This window comes from Nyctereutes procyonoides, unplaced genomic scaffold, assembly GCF_905146905.1.
Source record: "Nyctereutes procyonoides isolate TBG_1078 unplaced genomic scaffold, NYPRO_anot_genome, whole genome shotgun sequence".
Lineage (NCBI taxonomy): Eukaryota > Metazoa > Chordata > Mammalia > Carnivora > Canidae > Nyctereutes > Nyctereutes procyonoides.
Window position 1 is genome coordinate 3,040,931 of NW_026575133.1, and position 22,318 is coordinate 3,063,248.

The window sequence follows — 22,318 nt, forward strand, 5'->3', positions numbered from 1 at the left end:
AGACACATCCCCTACCCTTTCGCTTAAGAGACATTAGAGACCGGAAGAATCCAGATGCTGGGCCGGCCCCACCAGGCAATTTAAGGTCCACTTCCCCCATCAGCTGAGCCAACTCGGTTCCAGGTAAGTCAATGAGCCTTGTAATATTGCTGACCACCAACTCGGTGAACTCCTCAGGTTTCTCATGTCGGAGTTTCTCCACAAAAAAGTCAGGATTGAAGATAATGGGTTGCCCTCGAAGGGAGGAGTCATTGCAGATAACAAAATTACAGATGGCATCACTGAAAAAAACGAAACAGAAGACACTTTAGGAGGATCGTTTTTGCAAGTTTCTCCCGCTCTCTAAGTCATACAATTATTCACTCTTTCTGTGGGTTAATCTATATATTGGTCTTTTGAAAAACCTAATCCTTAATCTAGTGACTGTACAAAAGAAGACAATTTAAGCTTGTTGCTATTTAGGTTATACTCATCTAGATACTTAGGAAGTTCATTTAATGAAAAGACCAAATAACCTCTAAATAAGACCAGACTCCCTGCTCAGTGTGGAGTCTACCTCTCCACAGAGGCTGTGGCTGCCCCTCCCCACTGCTCATGCATGCTCGCATACACATGCTCTCTCTTTCTCTCTAATAAATAAAATCTTTAAAAATAAATTAATTAATAAATATGACCCAATTTTTTCCCTTAATTCAGGCATATGCCATAAAAAGATATAGATTCTTACAGCCTCCCAAGTCTAACAGTATATTAAATTTGGTAGTCATATAGATCATATTTCCTTATTAAAACAGTCAAAGCCTGAATTATTACTGTTAAATACTTGTAAGACACTAGACCTACAGCTGTTCCCCCTAACACAACAATGGGTAATATCAAATTAAAGTCTTCTTGGGGGGATCCCTGGGTGGCGCAGCGGTTTGGCGCCTGCCTTTGGCTCAGGGTGCGATCCTGGAGACCTGGGATCGAGTCCCATATCGGGCTCCCGGTGCATGGAGCCTGCTTCTCCCTCTGCCTGTGTCTCTGCCTCTCTCTCTCTCTCTCTCTGTGTGACTATCATAAATAAATAAATTTAAAAAAATTTAAAAAAAAAAAAAAGTCTTCTTGGGAATACAGCCAGTGCTACACAGTATTTCCCATGTAGTGTCCCAACTGCTGACAGTACCACATTTAGGCCAGTCTCAAATGCCACAGAAACCACATGACAATAGTATGAGCTTATATAACAGCTAAAACTACATCTAAACAGTGCAGTAGACCTTTTGAAGACATTTACTCTACCCATAAGGTTCTTTAGTTCCTGGGTCCCTACACAGAAAAAAAATTTTTTAAGATTTTATTTATTTATTTTGCAGCAGGAGGAAGAGAGCACCAGTTGGAGGGGCGAGGGGGGACGAGCAGAGGGAGAGGAAGAAGCAGACCCTCCTTCCAACCAAGGAGCATACATAGGCATATTCTAGTATCAGCTGGTTTTAATTAAGCCAGCTGCCCTTGGATTCTGTTTCTCATAATTGAAAAGCCTTCACCAGAATGGAAGGCATTTATAGTTATATAAAATAGATATTGGGGCATCTGGGTAGCTCAGTTGGTTAAGGGTCTTCCTTCAGCTCAGGATATGATCCCAGGGTCCTGGGATCCAGCCCCATGTCAGGCTTCCTGCTCAGCAAGGAGTCTGCTTCTCCCTCTCCTTCTGCCCTGCTTATGCTTTCTCGCTCTCTCTCTCTCTCAAATAAATAAATAATCTTTTTCAAAAACTGTTTAAAAATAATAAAATAGAATAGAATAAATAGATATTAATTCCACCTTAACCAGGTCCAGAAATTAGTTTTATTTTAAAATCCTTCAACTCTTGATGCCTCTGTCCATCATTTAAGTCCAACCTTTGTTCAGACACATTCTTCTCTCTAGGGCACTCTATCTTGCTCCTAATTTCACTTTTCTGTCATTGAATAATACTAAGTAGATATGTTCTGTTGGCCCCTGATCTTAGCTGGTTTTCTCCTACATTACTCAGGCTATATTCCTAGCAAAACTCCCTTGATTCTCAAGAAATATTTTCTTCCCTATTCATTGTTTTCCAATGCCTAACTGCTATACTCCTTTGTACCTTTAATATGTTACATATAAGAATTATATTATTCCATCTCTGGTAGCAGATAAAACACCACTTGTTTGTATCCATTATCAATTATCTCTAATGGCTTGTTCTAATCCTTATTATATAAACAGTCACCTATTATATAACCAATGAATGGACAGAACACAAGCCAAAAAGGACAAGTCATCATATCTGTCAGGCAAAGTTGAAATTCACCTGACAGTACAAACATTCAATAAATAAATAAATAAATAAATAAATAAATAAATAAATAAATAAATAAATAAATAAATAAATAAATAAAAAAAACAACTTAAAAGTCTTCCACAACATCATAGGTACCAAAACATTGTTCTAGGAAAAAATTACATTCTAAACATTAAATATCAGTAATCTAAATCTCCTTTGTCAGCACTACATGAAAAATTTTTAGTAAGGGGGAACCCTGGGTGGCTCAGCGGTTTAACTCCTGCCTTTGGCCCAGAGCGTGATCCTGGAATCCTAGGATCGAGTTCCACATCAGGCTCCCTGTATGGACCCTGCTTCTCCCTCTGCCTTGTGTCTCTGCCTCTCTCTCTCTCTCTCTCTCTCTCTCTCAGTGTCTCTCATGAATAAACAAAATCTTAAAAAAAAATTTAATGATGGTATAATGAAAACAAAGCACGGAAAAGCTTCAAAGTTTGTCACTACTTCCTTGAAAAATTATTACATAATTTTAATCAACAGTCCAAATCTTCAATTGGTGGCTACTAAATTCCTTTTCTCTGAAATGATAATATAAGAATTCACATAAAAATTTTAAATTATGAATATGTATTCTCAAGCCAAAAAGTCATTAAAGACCTTAAACTGCTTATTGACTTGACCTTTTTACACGCAAGGAAAGATAATTTTCCCTATAAAGGTGTCAATGATTATAAAGCAATTAAAATCAAAAGCAACTGTATCCTAAGCCATTGACAAAAACCTCTTTTTTAGTGTCAGCTGATTTCAGTTAAGAAACATGAGTCAATATAAAACTACTGTTTATAATCACTGCCAATGAGAAATCACTACTCTGAGAGCCAAAAAAAATCATGAAATGTGTTAGCACTGAAAAAAGTCTTATAATTTACTGAGTCTAAACTATCATTTTATGGGGCGCCTGGGTGGCTCAGTGGTTGAGCGTCTGCCTTTGGGTCAGGTTGTGATCCCGAGTTCTGGGATCAAGTCCCACGTCGGGCTCCCTGCATGGAGGCTGCTGCTCCCTCTGCCTGTGTCTCTGCCTCTCTGTGTGTGTCTCTCATGAATAAATAAGTAAAATCTTTTTTAAAAAATAAACTATCATTTTATGGACTTCAAATCCCTTTTAATTCTGAAAAACAGATTTCAGATCAAATTAGTTCTAACACATAAATATACATGAATAGCATCCATTATATTCCTGAAGTAGAAACACATATAGACATATAACCTTCAGACCTTTATTTTTTTAATATCTGGAGCAATATTCAGTTAAGATTCTAAAACTTCCATCACAGATGACCTTTCAGCACTAAACTAGATCAAATACAAAAATAAGAAAGGAGCTAGATGCACAAAGCAATAACTAAGTTTCTCAATACAGTCCTTCCTAGCTAGCCATCACCCCCAAGCCCGCCCTCTCCTAAACAGGTAAAACAGGTAGAAGAATAAGTAAGTTGAAGGCTCCCCTATCTGTTCACAAATACCAGAAAAAGTTCCCCTGGAGTCCTAACCCACAGGTAACAAGCAATCTGTTTCTTTTCTCCTTCTGCTTTTCTCTTTCCTTCCTGTGATCATTCAATCTGTTTTGCCCCTTGCCCCATTTGAATGTCTTTAACCCAGTGTTTTATTTCCCCTTCTTCACTTTTTCTGAGTGAAGGATCTAGTAAGTCAGGATGTAAGACAGAGAAATAGTTAAAAAAGAAGTAAAATGGAAGATGGGAAGATGGAAAAGACAGATACACTGGGTTACATTTTTTAATTACCTCCATACCACACAGCCTGTTAATCCTGTTCCACAGAATATACAATATCACAACCTAAAGCTGAGAATACCAAGGAACATGATTAAGAATTTAAGAGACTTCTAGGACAAAGAAAAGAACCCTACATTTAAGCAAGAACAACTTCCTACTCTATAGTATCTTATTTTAAAACAAAGTCTAAGTTTTCTTAAGTTCAAGAAAAAAAATTAATTTCTTACATAAGTGCTGAAAGCTTCTGATGAGGCATTGGTAAATTGAAGAGACAGGAAAAAAGCTTTCTCCTTGTTTGTTGTGACAAAGGAACCTCCTTGCCCTGCCCCATCACAGCCTACAGAAATTCCAGACATGTTAGAGGACACAAGGACACATTATGGGGCCTGAAAGGCAGTACTTATCAGAACTCTAGGCAGTCATCTGCAAGTAGGAACAAAACAGAAGTAAAAAACTGGACCAGTTCATTGTATTTGCCAACGCGTAGATGAAGCTCAATAGTAGTCTCCCATCATGCTAAAAGTTGTATTAGACAAAACAATCACATAATGTAAGAGAATAAGGACAAGTACTCTTACAGTATGGAAGGAAGGATTATCCCTACCTCACATCACATACAAAAGATAGAATAAAGATCTAAATATTTTTGAAAAGCCAAACTTTGGGCAGCCCCGGTGGCGCAGCGGTTTGGCGCTGCCTGCAGCCTGGGGTGTGATCCTGGAGACCTGGGATCCAGTCCCACATCAGGTTCCCTGCATGGAGCCTGCTTCTCCCTCTGCCTGTGTCTCTGCCTCTCTCTCTGTGTCTATGAATAAATAAATACTAAAAATCTTAAAAAAAAAAAAAAAAGAAAAGCCAAACTTTAAAAAGTTTAGACAAGAGCAAAGAAGAATAAATGAGGCAGCGGAAATGTGTCTTAAGGCATAAAAAGCACAATCCACAAAGAAAAGATTGAGACATTTAATTATATTAAAATTTTAAATGTGTGTAAAACAAATGACATTATGAACAAAGGTCTTTAAAAATGAAGTCAAAATGCCTCTGGAGAGAGGAACTGGATGAAAAAAACAGGAGTGGGAGAAAAACTTCTCATTGTATGCTCTTTTGTATTTTCTGGATTTTTTTTTTTTAAGATTTTATTTATTTATTCATGAGAGAGAGAAAGAGAGAGAGAGAGAGAGAGAGAGAGAGAGAGGAGACACAGGCAGAGGGAGAAACAGGCTCCCTGCAGGGAGCCCGATGTGGGACTCGATCCCAGGACTCCAGGATCACACCCTGAGCCAAAGGCAGGCGCTAAGCCACTGAACCACCCAGAGATCCCCCTGTATTTTCTGGATTTTTGATTCATATGAACATACTACCCATTCATAATAAATAAATAGATTTAAAACATTAAAATAAAAAAGGTATAAACTGGGAAAAAATGTAATGCATATAAAAGGATTAGTATTCAGAGTTTATCAGTCTAAAATTTATAAGAAAAATACACTCAGGGATGCCTGGGTGGCTCAGCAGTTGAGCATCTGCCTTCAGCTCAGGGCGCGTACCCAAGAGTCCCAGGGGCCTGCTTCTCCCCCTGCCTGTGTCTCTGCCTCTCTCTGTGTGTGTCTCTCATGAATAAATAAATAAAATCTTAAAAAAAAAAATACACTCAAGGAAAATTAGACAAAAGATATGATCAAATAATTCACAGAAGAGGGGCCCTAAGTGACTAACAAACATGAAAGGAATCTCAACTTTAAAAGTTACAAGGGAAAAAAATAATAAAATAAAATAAAATAAAATAAAATAAAATAAAATAAAATAAAATAAAATAAAATAAAATAAAATAAAATAAAATAAATTAAATTAAAATAAAATAAAATAAAAAATAAAAAATAAAAAATAAAAAATAAAAAATAAAAAATAAAATAAAATAAAATAAAAGTTACAAGGGTAGGGGGGCACTTGGGTGGCTCAGTGCCCGAGGCCAGGGATCAAGTCCCACCTACATCAGGCTCCCTGCAGGGAACCTGCTTCTCCTTCTGCCTATGTCTCTGCCTCTCTCTGTATGTCTCTCATGAATAAATAAATAAAATATTTTAAAAGATAAAAAAAAAAAATTAAATAAAACTTACAAGGGTAGGGGTGCCTGGGTGGCTCAGTTGGTTAAACCTCTGACTCCTGATTTCGGCTCAGGTTCAGGATTGTGAGATTGAGCCCGAGCCAGACCCTGTGCTGTGTGGTGAAGCCTGCTTAAGATTCTCTCTCTCTCTGGGGCACCTGGGTGGCTCAGTCTGTTAAGTATCTACCTTTGGCTTAGGTCATGATCCTGGGGCCTCAGGCTCCCTGCTCAGCAGGGAGTCTGCTTCTCCTCCCTCTGCCCCTCCTCGCTCACTCACATGAATGCACACAATCTCTCAAAAAACAAAAAAAAAAACAAGGATTAGCAAATTGAAGGATGGTATCTTTCCCTGTCCATCATTTTGGCAAAAACTATCAGATTCAGGCAATATCTTTTTATTCCTAGTTTGCTAAGGGTTATTTATTTATTATCATGAGTCAGTGCTTAATTTTATCAATTTGTTGTGCATCTATTGAGGATATGATTTTTCTCCTTTATTTTGTTAATGTGGTGAATGGCACTGATTAATGTTAAACCAATCTTGCACTTCTAGATTACTGAATGTTGTTATATTATCATTTTTATATATTGCTGAATTTGGTTTACTAACAGTTTGGGTTTTTCCATATACATTCATAAGTGAGACTGTCATGGAATTGCTTTCTGAAAGTAGAGTTCCTGTGAAATCTTTTATAACCCAAAATGGCATAAAGTGAAGAAGTAATTACCATTAACTTATATGGAAAATTTAGCATCCCCATACCCCAAAAATAACCCTCTTAGCCTTTTCTGATCCCTTAAGACCTATTTTGCTGGTGGATGCACAAAATAAATCAAGATAAAGCACAGATGCCCACACAGTTCAAATTACCGTAGCTTGCTGCTGAGATGCTGAGTATGCTGAGCAGTTCTTGGGGAAGGGGCTTGGTGGAGCCACTCTCCTTGATCAGAGTCTGAGCTGCCTCTATAATGGCTTATTGGTAAACAAATGCTAAATGCTATTTTCACTTTTTGTCTTATTTCAAAAAGTGGAAATCCTCTTTGGATTTCTCTAGGTTAGTGAAACCAGATACAAATGTAGGTCCTTCCTAAAAGCAAAGTTGCCTAGGGGCACCTGGGTGTCTCAGTGGTTGAGCGCATCTGGGATTGGCTCAGGTCCTAATCCCAGGGTCCTGGGACTGAGTGCTGCATCAGGCTCTCCTCGGGGAGCCTGCTTCTCACTCTACCTATGTCTCTGCCTCTCTCTGTGTGTCTCTCATGAATAAATAAATAAAATCTTAAAAAAAAAAAATAGAAGCAAAATGGCCTAACACAAATATTCAAAAAGCAGGGGATACATGTACAGTAGTGCGACCCCCCTTCCACAGTTTCACTTTCTGTGGTCCACAAGCAGATAATCCCCCTCTTGACCTACCATCAGAAGGTCAACAGCAACCTAAAAACTATCAAAGATGCCTACATCATTCACCTCACTTCATCTGATGACACAGCCATTTTATCATCTCGCATGATCTTAAGTGTGAGTATAGCACAAAAAAGTATTTTAAGAGAAAGACCACATTCACCTAACTTTCATTATACTATATTATTATTGTTCTATTTTATTATTTATTGTTCTCCTTTATCTGGTTATCATTATCAATCTCTTAATGTGCCTAACTTATAAACTATATCATAGCTATGTATGTGTAGGAAAAAAGTATATATGGGCTTCAGTACTATCCACAGGTTCAGACATCCACAGAGGGGAGGAACATATCCCCCAAGGATAGAGGGAGACTACTATATTATCTTCATTATGTTTTATACCAAGGTTGTGCTGGCCTTATAAAATTAGTTGGGGAATATGTCTTATTTTTCTATTTTCTGAAAAATTTTAACATGAGATTGGTGTTACTTCTTCAAATGCTTGCTCAAGGGACACCTGGGTGGCTCAGTGACTGAGCATCTGCCTTTGGCTCAGGGTGTGATCCCAGGGTTCCGGGATTGAGTCCTGTATCTGGCTCCCTGTGGGGAGCCTGCTTCTCCCTCTGCCTATGTCTCTGCCTCTCTCTGTCTCTCTCATGAATAAATAAACAAAATATTTTTTAAATAAATGCTTGCTCAAGGAACACCTGGACAGCTCAGTGGTTGAGGGTCTGCCTTTGGCTCCGGTCGTGATTCCAGAGTCCTGGGATCAAGTCCCACATCAGGCTCCCTGTGGGGAGCTTGTTTCTCCCTCTGCCTCTCTCTCTCTCTCTCTCTGTCACTCATAAATAAATAAATAAAATATTTAAAAAAATGCTTGTTCAAATTGGCTGATGAAGCCATCTGAACCTAGAGTTCTCTTTATGAGTTTTTTACGTATATATTCAATTTATGTTATAGGACTATTCAAATTTTCTATTTCTGGGACGCCTGGGTGGCTCAGCGGTTGAACATCTGCCTTGGGCTCAGGTCGTGATCCCGGGGTCCAGGATTGAGTCCCACATTGGGCTCCCTGCATGGAGCTGCTTCTCCCTCTGCCTATGTCTCTGCCTCTCTCTCTGTATCTCTCATGAATAAATAAATAAAATCTTTTTAAATTTTTTTTCTATTTCTTCTTATATTAATTTTGGTAAGTTGGACATTTCTAGGAATTTGTGTATTTCATATAAATTTTCAAACTTAAAAAAAATACTTTATTTATTCATGAGAGACAGAGAGAGAGAGAGAGAGACATAGGAAGAGGGAGAAGCAGGCTCCCCCCGGGGAGCCTGATGTGGGACTTGATCCCAAGTCTCCAGGATCACACCCTGAGCCAAAGGCAGGCACTCAAAGCTGAATAGAATTCCTATTAATTGGGATGCCTGGGTGGCTCAGTGGTTGAGCATCCGCCTTAGGCTCAGGGCATGATCCCAGGATCCATGATAGAGTCCTACATTGGGCTCCTTGTGAGGAGCCTGCTCCCTCTGTCTGTGTCTCTGTGTGTGTGTGTGTGTGTGTGTCATGAATAAATAAATAAATGTTTTAAAAAAAGAATTCCTACTAATCAATAAGAAAAAACAAACTACCCAAAAGAAAAACAGGCATGAAATTTCAATAAAAATCTCATTAAAAAAGAGTAGCATGGGGCACATGGATGGTTCAGTCAGTTAAGCACCCAACTCTTGATTTTGGCTCAGGTCATGATCTCAGGGTCAGCACAGAGTCTGCTTGAGATTCTCTCTCTCCCTCTACCCTTCTTCCCCAAATCACACGCACATACACACTCTCACTTTCTCTCAAATAAACAAAATCTTCAAAAAAAGAGTAGCTAGATGGCTGATATATTCATAAATGAAAAAACCTGCTCAATATCATTAGATATCGGGATGCCTGGGTGGTGCAGTCAGTTGAGCACCCAACTCTTGGGTTCAGCTTGGGAGGCGATTGCATGGTCACGGGATTGATCTCATGTCGGGCTCTGCACTCAGTGTGGAGTCTGCTTGAGATTTTCTTTCCTTCTCCCTGTGTCCCTCCCACTCATGCTCTCTCTCTCCCTCGAAAATAAATAAATCTTTTAAAAATATATATAGATATCAAAGAATTGCAAATTTTAAAACAATAACATACAATTATCCAACAGAAGGACTAAAATTTAAGAGAATGACAATACCAAGGTTTAGAGAAATGAATGGTTAACTCTTTTATACTGATAGTGGGGCTATAAATCGGTACAATCATTTTGAAAAACTGCTTGGTCTTATCTACTAAAGTTGAACAAAACTGTCCTATGACCCCATGAATTCTAAAACATGCTTAACATGTGCAGCCACAGTGCACCAAGAATTACAAACAAAAATCTTCACTGAAACATTAATTTCTAAGCAGCCAAAACATCCAGCAGAATGATTTTTTAAATAGTGGCATATATAATGGTGTATTTTACAGCAACAAAAATGGACAAATCCAGTCATATGCACCATCATGGATGAATCATATATAATGATGAGCAAAAACGTCTCACACACGCTCACCCACTCACCCACCCACACACTACTTACTGAGTATGCAATGACATTTACATCAAATTTTAAGAATAGACAAAAGCATGTTCTTTAGCAATACTTGCTTAAGTGGTAAAATTGCAAAGAAAACGAGAGATATATTTATCATAAAATTCAAGATAATGGCTACTTTTGGGGGATAGTGATTAAGAGGAGGCAAGAGGGCATGAGGGGAATATCTAGGGTGCTAGCAATATTGTAATAAATCATGAAGCTGCGGAAAAAGGGAGATTAATTTAAAGTAAATATGGCAAATGTTAAGGTTTATTAAAGCTGGGAAAATATTTATTATATTATTCTACATACTTGTATATAGAATCAAGTCTTTCAAGAAAATTAAAAAAAAAAAAAAACCCAAGTAGCTTTAACCTAAATCTTGTTACAACTTGAAAATATCATAGAAAATCAAAGTTAATAGTAAAGGTTAATTTCCTCATCATAAAAGTTTTTGCATAGATGACCAGAACCAGGAGAATTAGTTAGGTATGTAGGTAGGCATAAAGAGAGAGCAAGGGCTTGTATTTAAATGCATATACTAGGCAACCATCCCAAAGAAGGTTAAGAGGCAAAGCTTATCAAAAAGGATAATTTACGGGATCCCTGGGTGGCGCAGCGGTTTAGCGCCTGCCTTTGGCCCAGGGCGCGATCCTGGAGACCCCGGATCGAATCCCACGTCGGGCTCCCGGTGCATGGAGCCTGCTTCTCCCTCTGCCTGTGTTTCTGTTTCTCTCTCTCTCTCTCCCTGTGTGTGTGACTATCATAAATAAATAAAAATTAAAAAAAAAACTTTAAAAAAATAAAAATTAAAAAAGAATAATTTGGGGGCACCTGGCTGGCTCAGTCAGTAGAGCATGCAACTCTTGATCTCAGGATCCTGAGTTTAAGCTTCAAGTTCAGTGTAGAACTCACATAGAAAGAAAGAAAAGGAAGAAAAGAAAGAAGAAAGGAAGGGAGGGAGGCGGGAAAGAAGGGAAGGAAGGAAAAGAAAAGAAAAGAAAAAAGAATAGGATAATTTGTATAACCTACTTATCATCTGCTATGATTACTCTTACCACTAGATGGAACTCTACATGTAAGGTGATCTGCTTAGTGAAAGGACTACAAACAGAATCCACAGCTGAAAAATCAATTATAGAATAATGAAATGCAAGTGCTTTTGAGGCATATTGAACCCATGAATCTGCAAAATTCAAGGCAGTGGGGGGAAAAAATGTATCCTGCAGATGTATTTTTTGGCTGACTGCTACCAAAACTGCATACCCACAAAACTAAATGTTTCCTCCCTAGTGAATTGCTTAACTTGATTTGTTCTCCAAGAACCACAACCTTGGCAACATCTATCAAAATACGAGCTATATTTAATGTTGTCTAAATCTGACTTACCACCCTAAGAGAAGTATGCACTCTCTTACTACTTTTTCAACCCTCTGGCTCTGAAACATGGCTTTCATTGTGTCACTTTCTGGGAGAGCTGTTAGGAATACATATAAATATTAAACAAGAAGCTATTATTTTTTCTTTTCCTATATATCAAATTTAAACTGGTGTACTGGTGTCATGAAAGTTTATATAGAGAGACAGGATAAAACAGGTCCCATGTGCCCAAGCTGGCAGGATTTTTAAACCGAAACCGTTCAAAGTTGGTAAGTAGTACCACAAGATTTCAAGGAATTATATTCAATTTCTTAGACAAAAATTTTGAAACATTTACATTCTAAGGTCTGCCCTTAGAGTAGCTGTCCAAGGTTTTTAAATTAGAACCTCTTCCCTTGCGGATCCCTGGGTGGCTCCGCGGTTTGGCTCCTGCCTTCTTGGCACCTGCCTTCCGCCCAGGGTGTGATCCTGGAGTCCCAGGATCGAGTCCCGAATCGGGCTCCCAGCATGGAGTCTGCTTCTCCCTCTGCCTGTGTCTCTGCCTCTCTCTCTGTGTGTGTCTTGAATGAATGAATGAATGAATGAATGAATGAGTAAATAAATAAAATATTTTTAAAAAAGAAACTTTTCCCTCTAATTAAGACTCCAAAAGTCTCCAAAAGTGTATTTGATGCCTATATGTGATTCCAAACTAATTTCGAAGTACTAGAGAAACTTAATCTGAATTAAACTATTTAGAAATTAAAGAATTCCTGATCTTCCTCACCTCAACATTTTTTGGAAAACTGACTTAAGATTTTGCCCTATGGAATGACACACAATGTTCTCACTCAAGAAAATAATTACACTTCCTCCAAGTACTAATAACACATGGGGTAGCCTGGGTGGCTCAGTGCTTTAGCGCCGCCTTCAGCCCAGGGTATGATCCTGGAGACCTGGATCGAGTCCCACGTCAGGCTCCCTGCACGGAGCCTGATTCTCCCTCTGCCTGTGTCTCTATTTCTCTGTTTCTCATGGATAAATAAATAAAATCCTTAAAAAAAAAAAAAAAAAAGTACCGGGAACCCCGGGTGGCTCAGCGGTTTAGCGCCGCCTTCAGCCCAGGGCCTGATCCTGGAGACCGTGGATTGAGTCCCACGTCGGGCTCCCCTGCATGGAGCCTGCTTCTCTCTCTGCCTGTGTCTGTGCCTCTCTCTCCTCTGTGCCTCTCATGAATAAATAAAATCTTTAAAAATGAGTTTAAAAAAAATTTTAAAAATACCAACATATATATATATATATATATATATATATATATATTAGCCTGTGAAGCAGCACTATTTTTTTTTTTGCAGCACTATTTTAAAGAGATCTTTGCGTAACTGCTAAAAATCCTTTGAAATTGGAAGCAATTATGAGATTTTTTTCACTGTAGTTAGTCTTAAGCAACCCCCACTTTGGGGAAACACAATATACTTTCCCATTCAGTCTGAATGACACCAACTGTTGAAATGATGTAATGTTGAAAAGATAGCATTCTAATATATGAGACTTTATGGTGCATCAAGTATATAATATTTTGAAAATTTTGGGGTGGCTCGGCGGTTTAGCGCCACTTTCAGCCCAGGGCCTGATCCTGAAGACCAGGGATCAAGTCCCACGTCAGGCTCCCTGCATGGAGCCTGCTTCTCCCTCTGCCTGTGTCTCTGCCTCTCTCCCTCTCTCTCTCTCTCTCTCTCTCTCTCTGTCTCTCATGAATAAATAAAAATCTTTAAAAAAAAGAAAGAAAGAAAGAAAGAAGAAAGGAAAGAAAGAAAGAAAGAAAGAAAGAAAGAAAGAAAGAAAGAAAAGGAAATTTTGAAGTATCTGAAAAAATACTTTTTAAAAATTTAAATATTCTAATGTCTTTTCAAAACTTTTATTTCTCAACACCTAAAAAGAATCTATTGTATCAGTTAAAATATTTATGCTTTAATAAAATTTAGGCTTTATCCTCTGTACAATCTTAATATAATGATGTAAGTATACGTTTCACATCAGTGGACTTCGATTGAGAGAGCTTGGTCACAAGGACAGCTCCCACAAAATGACCTTACCCAAAGAAAAAAAATAAAGTAGGCCTTGGTACTTCAGTGAAGAAACTATTATTGCAACCAATGGAAGGATTGTAAAAATTTGATGCAAAAATTTGTTAAAATGATAGATGGACTTACGTATACAAAAACTAGCCATACTTCAAAGCACAGCTTATAGTGCATGTAGTGCTCTCCAATTAAACTCTAAAGGAGGGGATCCCTGGGTGGCTCAGCGGTCTAGCGCCTGCCTTTGGCCCAGGGGACGATCCTGGAGACCCGGGATCGAGTCCCACATCAGGCTCCTGGCATGGAGCCTGCTTCTCCCTCTGCCTGTGTCTCTGCCTCTCTCTCTCTCTCTCTCTCTGTCTACGACGAATAAATAAAAACTTTAAAAAAATAAAGTCTAGGGATCCCTGGGTGGTGCAGCGGTTTAGCGCCTGCCTTTGGCCCAGGGCGCGATCCTGGAAACCCGGGATCGAATCCCACGTCGGGCTCCCGGTGCATGGAGTCTGCTTCTTCCTCTGCCTAGGTCTCTGCCTCTCTCTCTCTCCCTCTCTGTGACTATCATAAATAAATAAAAAAATTTAAAAAAAAAATAAAATAAAGTCTAAAGGAAAGTATCTGATGATAATATCAAGTATAATATTACTAAATTGTATCACTGTGTACTCTCTCAGTTTCTGATCTTCCCCTAATTCTTAAGTTTCCTGTTATTTGGTGAGTTATTCTTCAGTTTCATTGTTATTACTTACTTGGTTTAATTTGCAATTATATTCAGCATGAAAATAAAACAAATGAAGAACTTTTTAATTATATTATCCCAGTACCTTTGGGTTAATTGCTAAATTAATGAGTTTCTCCCCTCTCAAAGGTATAATTAAAATACATTTAGCAAACATAGCTCTCATTATTGTGGCATACAATTAAAAATTTAATATTTACAACTATGTGATTTCTATACTCATGAATTTTTTTATATTGATAGAATCCAACTAAGATGACCTTATCTCTAATCAGATGACCTATTATCTTAAAGCTGTCAAATAATGTTTTACTTCTTTATTATAATACATCGTAGAAACTTGGACAAAGATCAACAACCAAGCCATTTTAATTTTCTAGGGGAAAAAATAAGAAGAACAAAAAAAGAAAATTGAAATCATATAATCAGGAATATGTCTGAAGTGGATATAGCTTTATGTGACATCTTGGATCTTTTCTGTTTAATTGGGGGAGGTTTATTTGTTATAGATTGGCTCAGATTATTATTGTAGTTTTTTTAAAGATTTATTTATTTATCTATCTATCTATCTATTTATTTATTTATTAAAAGAGAGAGAGCATGAGCAGGGGAAGGGGTAGACAGAAAGAAACTCAAGCAGACTCCCCACTGCCTGGGGAGCCTGACATGGGGCTCAATCTCACAACCCCAAGATGATGACCTGAGCCAAAATCAAGGGTTAGACCATCAACCAACTGAGCCACCCAGGAGGCCCTATTACTGTTTTTCCCTAATCTTACTCAGTCTCAAGAAATTAGTTTGATACTATGTAATACACTCTGGTCAGGAAGCAAGAGAAATAAAACCCAAACTTGATTAAATTTATTTGAAACTGATCTATGTTGCCTTTAAAGGAAACATTTCATTTCCATACTTGTGTATACAAGCAATATTTTAGTTATGTATTAATTTTTCAAAAGCCAAAGGATTAATAGTTCAGCACAACTAAATTCAGCAGGCAAGTGACTGAATTTTTCTGTGGTTCTATTTCTTTCTTGGAGTAACCAAAAACTGTGTCTAGCTTTCAGGTAATAATTCATCTTGACAAATAACCTGTATTTAATCTGGCAACTGATACTGTTATTTATTATGTTTTCATCCAATTATCTTAAAGCTATGGCTTTGTATAGTGTTATAATTATCCTAAAAGCTATGCTTTATATAGTGTTACAGTTATGAATTGACACTAATACATTTCCCAATATAAAAATTCTATCATTAACCCACTTCATACTTGAATAATTACTTATGATAGATCATAAAACTTGTGAGCATCTGACAAAATTGTTTTCCCCTCACTTAACATCACTGTAGTTTTATACTTAATTACAGAAAAGAATGATAGTTTTCCTACAAGATGTTAAGTAATAGCTAAAGACCACAGCACAAAAGATAAAAAAGATCATTAACTGCCAAATCCATGGTAGAGACAATAAACGATGTACAAATTCAGGAGGAGAAGAGAAACTTTCACCCTTATACAAGAGTTGAGATTTGAGGTAGGTCTTAAAGATGAACAGGGTTTGTTTAGTGGAAAAAATAAATAATACTTAAATAAGGGGCCTTTTTGTTTGATTTTTTTGTTTGGTTGGTTTTTTAAGAAAGATAAAACGTGGGATCCCTGGGTGGCGCAGCGGCTTGGCGCCTGCCTTTGGCCCAGGGCGCGATCCTGGAGACCCGGGATCGAGTCCCACATCGGGCTTCCGGTGCATGGAGCCTGCTTCTCCCTCTGCCTGTGTCTCTGCCTCTCTCTCTCTCTGTGACTATCATAAATAAATAAAAATTAAAAAAAAAAACATTGTTTAAGAAAGATAAAACGTGTTCTCCACATATTAGTGGCAAGCCCTTTTCAAAACATAATCTTAAATAAAGGAGGGTGTACAGAGAGGTTGCTAAGTACAGTGGACATGTTATTTTTGCATACCCAACATCTATCTTCCCCTTCCTCTGGTAACAGCACCCCTATTTTCCTTTGGGCAATAACCTCGTCCCATCTTTCAGTATATGTGTTTTGGTGGGTTGACCCTACTCCCTGGTAGCAAGTGTGAGCACAGGCTTACCTAAACATTCTGTATTCCTCATTGATTGAGGCAAAGGCCCACAAAGTCAAATCAGGAAAAAAAAAGACCCAATTCCAAGACTCTTGCTGGATACTAAGATTGCTAAACCTGTGGAATGCCACCAATGGTGGTCCATTACTGCCATCTTTAGTGAAGAACCTGCATTTTCCAAAAGCAAATACAGAGAAAATCAGATCTAAGAAAGCAAGAAGCAGATGCCTAGTGACATTAAGATTTGAGAATTTCAATACAGATTAAGCCATTCCTGATCTACCCTTAGGATGTTTCAGTTTCTTGAGCCAATGAATATCATCTCTTTGCTTAAGCTAGCTTAAGTTTCTGTCACATAGGGACGCCTGGGTGGCTCAGTGATTGAGCATCTGCCTTTGACTCAGGGTGTGATCCCGGGGTCCCAGGATTGAGTACCACATTGGACTCCCTGCAGGGAGCCTGTGTCTCTGCCTTTCTCTGTGTCTCTCATGAATAAATAAATCTTAAAGTTTATATATAAATATATATATACAAATATTAAAAATGTCCCACTATATAAATAAGTCCCAGTCCCTTTTAGTCATTTTGATTATTCTACTTCCTTACCTCCTACTTAGGAAATCTCTATTCTCCAAGATCACTTCTTCCTGGGCTCATTATCACCACTGCCTCCAAAGCCTACCCCTGTGGCTGTGGCTGGCAGCCTCTACTCAAAAGTCACCTCCTCTTCTCCATATTCTCCTTTTTAAATTTTGTCTTATCTCTTATGCTTCTCTTTTCTGTACCAATTTCCCAATGCTTCTCAGTTTTTCACAAACCAATCTTGGTTTTCCTTACAGATGTGAACTTTTGTTCAGCCAAATACACCAATCACAGCACACAGCATGTAACTTTTGGTTCTTCAGCTCAATTCATTTCAGCAAATTTCATTGTTCCACATTATTCAAAGGTTCTTTCAAAAAATAGCAAAACTCGGGATCCCTGGGTGGCGCAGCAGTTTGGCGCCTGCCTTTGGCCCAGGGCACGATCCTGGAGACCCGGGATCGAATCCCACGTCGGGCTCCCGGTGCATGGAGCCTGCTTCTCCCTTTGCCTGTGTCTCTGCCTCTCTCTCTCTCTCTCTCTCTATCATAAATAAAAAAAAATAAAAATAAAAAATAGCAAAACTCTGGGGGTGCCTAGGTGGCTCATCAGTTAAACATCTGCCTTCGTCTCAGGTTACGATCCTAGGGTCCTGGGCTCCATGTTCAATGAGAAATCAGTTTCTCTCTCTCCCTTTGCCCCTCCCTGCTCAGGCCCTCTCTCTCAAATAAATAAGTAAAATCTTTTTTAAAAAGTAGCAAAATTTGGGATCCCTAGGGTGGCGCAGCGGTTTGGTGCCTGCCTTTGGCTCAGGGCGCGATCCTGGAGACCCGGGATCGGATCCCATGTCAGGCTCCCGGTGCATGGAGCCTGCTTCTCCCTCTGCCTGTGTCTCTGCCTCTCTCTCTCTCTCTCTGTGACTATCATAAATAAATAAATTAAAAAAATTAAAAAAAAAAAGTAGCAAAATTTTCTAGCTTAATGCTGTGTTATGCCAAATAACTGATGTTGATTTTTTTAAATTTTTTTAGTTATTTATTTATGATAGTCACACAGAATGAGAGAGAGAGGCAGAGACACAGGCAGAGGGAGAAGCAGGCTCCATGCACGGGGAGCCTGACGTGGGATTCGATCCCGGGTCTCCAGGATCGCGCCCTGGGCCAAAGGCAGGCGCTAAACCACTGCGCCACCCAGGGATCCCTGATGTTGATGTTAAATGTAAATTCAGGATAAAAGAGTATTACTCTAGTAATTATAACTAAAAACTACACTTGTTCAAAAGATCCAGGTGCAGGGCGCCTGGGTGGCTCAGTTGGTTGGGCGTCTGCCTTCATCTCAGGGCATGGTACAGGAGTCCCTGATCCACTCCAGTTGGGCTCCCTGCTCAGCAGGGAGTCTGCTTCTTCCACTCCCTCTGCCCCCCTCCTGGCTTGTGCTCTCTCTCACTCTCCGTCTCTCAAGTAAATAAAGAAGATCTTTTAAAAATATTTTTTTAGGGATCCCTGGGTGGCGCAGCGGTTTAGCGCCTGCCTTTGGCCCAGGGCGCGATCCTGGAGACCCGGGATCGAATCCCACGTCGGGCTCCCGGTGCATGGAGCTTGCTTCTCCCTCTGCCTATGTCTCTGCCTCTCTCTCTCTCTCTCTTCTCTCTCTGTGTGACTATCATAAATAAATAAAAATTTAAAAAATATATATTTTTTTAATAAAGATTCAGGTGCAATACTGTACATTAGACCTTGGAAGAAATGCATTAACTCTTTTAAAATTATATATATTTCAAGATCATTACAAACCACCAATTTCTAAAACTTCATATAACTACCTACCAGAAGCTAGAGAAATGTAAAAGTAGCTTGCTCAAAAACACACACGGCTTTAATTGAGAAAGGTATCAATAAACACCCCCTCCGAGATATTTAAAAGTTTGAAACTGACAAGATCAATATGGTATTACTAATACTTTAAACACCAGCATGCCTCAAAAAATAAAATTCAGACAAACGATAGTTATTAGGTTAAATACAACTTGTTCCAGATTCTTTAATCCAGGAAACAGTTATTCTATTTGGAAAGCATATAGACTTTTACAAGCCTACATGCAAATAAGTCTATCAATACAAATTTAACCACCAATCACTTTCTTGTCCTCTCTGACTTGTTTCGGTCCCTCTTCATTCATTCAGATCCTACACACTATCTCATACTCACTCCTCTAGAAAAGTCTTAGGAAGTGCTGCAGCAAGGGAAGCACAGAACTGGAGGGAGATGATTCTCCACATATGCCAGTTATAGATTTAATGCCCCTTACTCATCTCCGGCCACTCTGCAAAAATGGAACTGGAGCCTTTATATTTCCTTCAGCTAGCACAATATTGAGCATTATTAATAAAGAACACTGGAGAGACACTGCAGGAAGAAGACCCTTCCCTTTCTAGTTCCAGGGCACTCCGCTAGGTAAGCTCCTAAATATGCACAGCTTCTCCAGCTCCCAGCTCTCACAGCAAGGGCAGCTTCTCCAGTGATAGCTTCCTGCTCCTGCAATCCTCAGCACTCAGCAGCATCCATAAACCAGTAGCTTCCCTCCAAGACACCTCCCTATGAACAGCTTTCCCCAGTACCCTAAAGGGTGGATTTCTTTTTTCTTCTTTTTTTTTTTTAGATTTTTATTTATTTATTCATTAGAGACACAGAGAGTCAGAGACATAGGCAGAGGGAGAAGCAGGCTCCCTGTGTGGAGCCTGATGTGGGACTTGATCCCAGGTCTCCAGGATCATGCCTTGAGCTAAAGGCAGACACTTCAACCACTGAGTCACCCAGGCGTCCCCTAAAGAGTGGATGAAGTTCTATGAGGCGAATTTCCAACAAATTCTACCACAGCAACTTTTCTGCCATTCTATGTGAGCCACAGCCAAGCCTTATACAAGGTCTGGACCTCTTCCTGGTACATTCTACTCAGCCCTAAAAATTATACTGGATTCTTTTTTTGTTTGTTTAATCAAGGTATAATTGACAAATAAAACTGCAAGATATTTAAAATGTACAACAGGATGAGTTTGACATATATAAGCAGTTTCTGATATTTACTATATAATATAATATAGTATAATCTTTAGAAATCTCTTTTAGGGGATCCCTGGGTGGCACAGCAGTTTAGCACCTGCCTTTGGCCCAGGGCCCGAACCTGGAGACCTGGGATCGAATCCCACCTCGGGCTCCCGGTGCATGGGAGCCTGCTTCTCCCTCTGCCTATGTCTCTGCCTCTCTCTCTCTCTCTCTGTGTGACTATCATAAATAAATAAAAATTAAAAAAAAAATCTCTTTTAGTTCTTACTAGCTAATCCCTGTTACCCTAATTCCATTATAGTTAATAATGCTTTCCTTTTTAATAATTCTTTATTTTAAACATCCTTTGGGGATGCCTGGGTGGCTCAGCGGTTGAGCTTCTGCCTTTGGTTCAGGGCATAGTCCCAGGGTCCCGGGATCGAGTTCCATCCACATCAGGCTCCCTGCATGGAGCCTGCTTCTCCCTCTGCCTGTGTCTCTGCCTCTCTCTCTCTCTCATGAATGAATAAATAAAATCTTTAAAAAAAAATCCTTTGTTCAAATTACTATATTAGTTTCTGTGTCTTAGTTGAACTCTGACTGATACGTCAAGTAACACTAGAAAACCATCAGCACAAAATAGATGGGCACTGGCATTTCTAGAAATAACCATCCTAAAAGATTGCTAATAAAAAATGTAGTTAAGGGGGTTCAGGGGAGACTGGGTGGGTCAGTTAGTTAAGTGTCTGCCTTCGGCTCAGGTCATGATCCCAGGGTCCTGGGATAGAGCCCCACATCAGGCTCCCTGCTCCGTGGGAGCCTGCTTTTCCCTCTCCTGCTCCCCCTGCTTGTGTTCTCTCTCTCTCTCTATCAAATAAGTAAATAAATAAAATCTTAAAAGAAAAAAGAAGAAGAAGGTTCAGGCAAGATAACCAGAGGTATCTTGAAAATGATCACTGCTGATTAAAAAAAGAAAACGAAAAAGCAATAATCTAATCAACTGTGTGCCCCAAAGATAAAATGAGACAAGCTGAGGGTGGCTTAGTAGGTTAACGGTCTGCCTCAGTTCAGGTCATGATCCAGCAGCTTTGAGCTTCCGGCTCAATGGGGAGTCTGCTTCTCCCTCTCCCTCTACCCCCCCTCCCCCCCAGCTCCCATTCCCTATCTCGCTGTCAAATTAATTAATTAATTAATTTCAAAATCTTTCTTTTTAATGAGACCAGCTGATATACCTACTTTGTATATTTGGTAATTTGCATTTATCAATTGGCTTCTTGTGAGCCTGAATGGAGTGAGTCTCCTCAAACCCATCTTTTTTTCTTTTTTTTTTTAAAGATTTTATTTATTTATTCATGATAGACAGAGAGAGAGAGAGAGAGAGAGAGAGAGAGAGAGGCAGAGACACAGGCAGACGGAGAAGCAGGCTCTGTGTCAGGAGCCCGATGCGGGACTCGATCCCGGGACTCCAGGATCGCGCCCTGGGCCAAAGGCAGGCGCCAAACCGCTGAGCCACCCAGGGATTCCCTTTTTTTTTTTTTTTTTTAAAGATTTTATTTATTTACTCATGAGAGACACAGAGAGAGGCAGAGGCACAGGCAAAGGGAGAAGCAGGCTCCATGCAGGGAGCCAGATGCGGACTCAATCCCAGGACCCCAGGATCATGCCCTGGGCCAAAAGGAGGGCTCAACCACTGAACCACCCAGGCATCCCTCCTCAAACCCATCCAATGGATAAAATAGTGTCTTGGACTTGTAGTAACAACAAAAACAGACTGCCACTCTCTGATGACCTTACACACAACCAACCAGCAACCTCCATCTTTAATCACTTGTTAATTTCACAAATTCTACCAAAGATTAAAGGCAAATAAAAGTAAGCTACTTACCAGTTTATGTGGATTAATTTTAAAATTATATTTCTTCTTCCCCTCTCTTTCTAGCAAGGCTGGCCCTATCTACAAGTATAATGATCAAACACTCTGGGTCAGGTAATTGATTAAATAAATAAATAAATAAATAAATAAATAAATAAATAAATCTATTCAGGTTCAAGAAAGACTACTGAATAATCTGTCATTACCCTTCAGGTAAGATTTGACAGCACAAAAACAAAACCAGATTCAGTTTTTTTTTTTTAAGATTTTTATTTATTTATTCATGAGAGGCACAGAGAGAGAGAGAGGCAGAGACACAGGCAGAGGGAGAAGCAGGCTCCACGCAGAGAGCCCGACGCGGGACTTGATTCTG

General features: G+C 39.2%; 1 protein-coding gene across 3 annotated transcripts in view; it reads right to left on the reverse strand.

The window, feature by feature from the left end:
• Positions 1-22,318, reverse strand: part of ARHGAP19 (Rho GTPase activating protein 19) — a 69,690-nt gene that overhangs the window by 41,713 nt on the left and 5,659 nt on the right. For 2 of the 3 annotated variants that reach the window (XR_008667094.1, XM_055346086.1), the window contains exon 2: positions 16-281. Coding sequence is in view for 2 of the 3 variants with exons in the window: in XM_055346086.1 (XP_055202061.1) it covers positions 16-281 (266 nt within the window). In the remaining variant the exon portion in view is untranslated. Of the gene's footprint in view, positions 1-15; positions 282-4,304; positions 4,336-22,318 lie in introns of those variants that run through there. The other variant, XM_055346087.1, reaches the window with a different exon arrangement.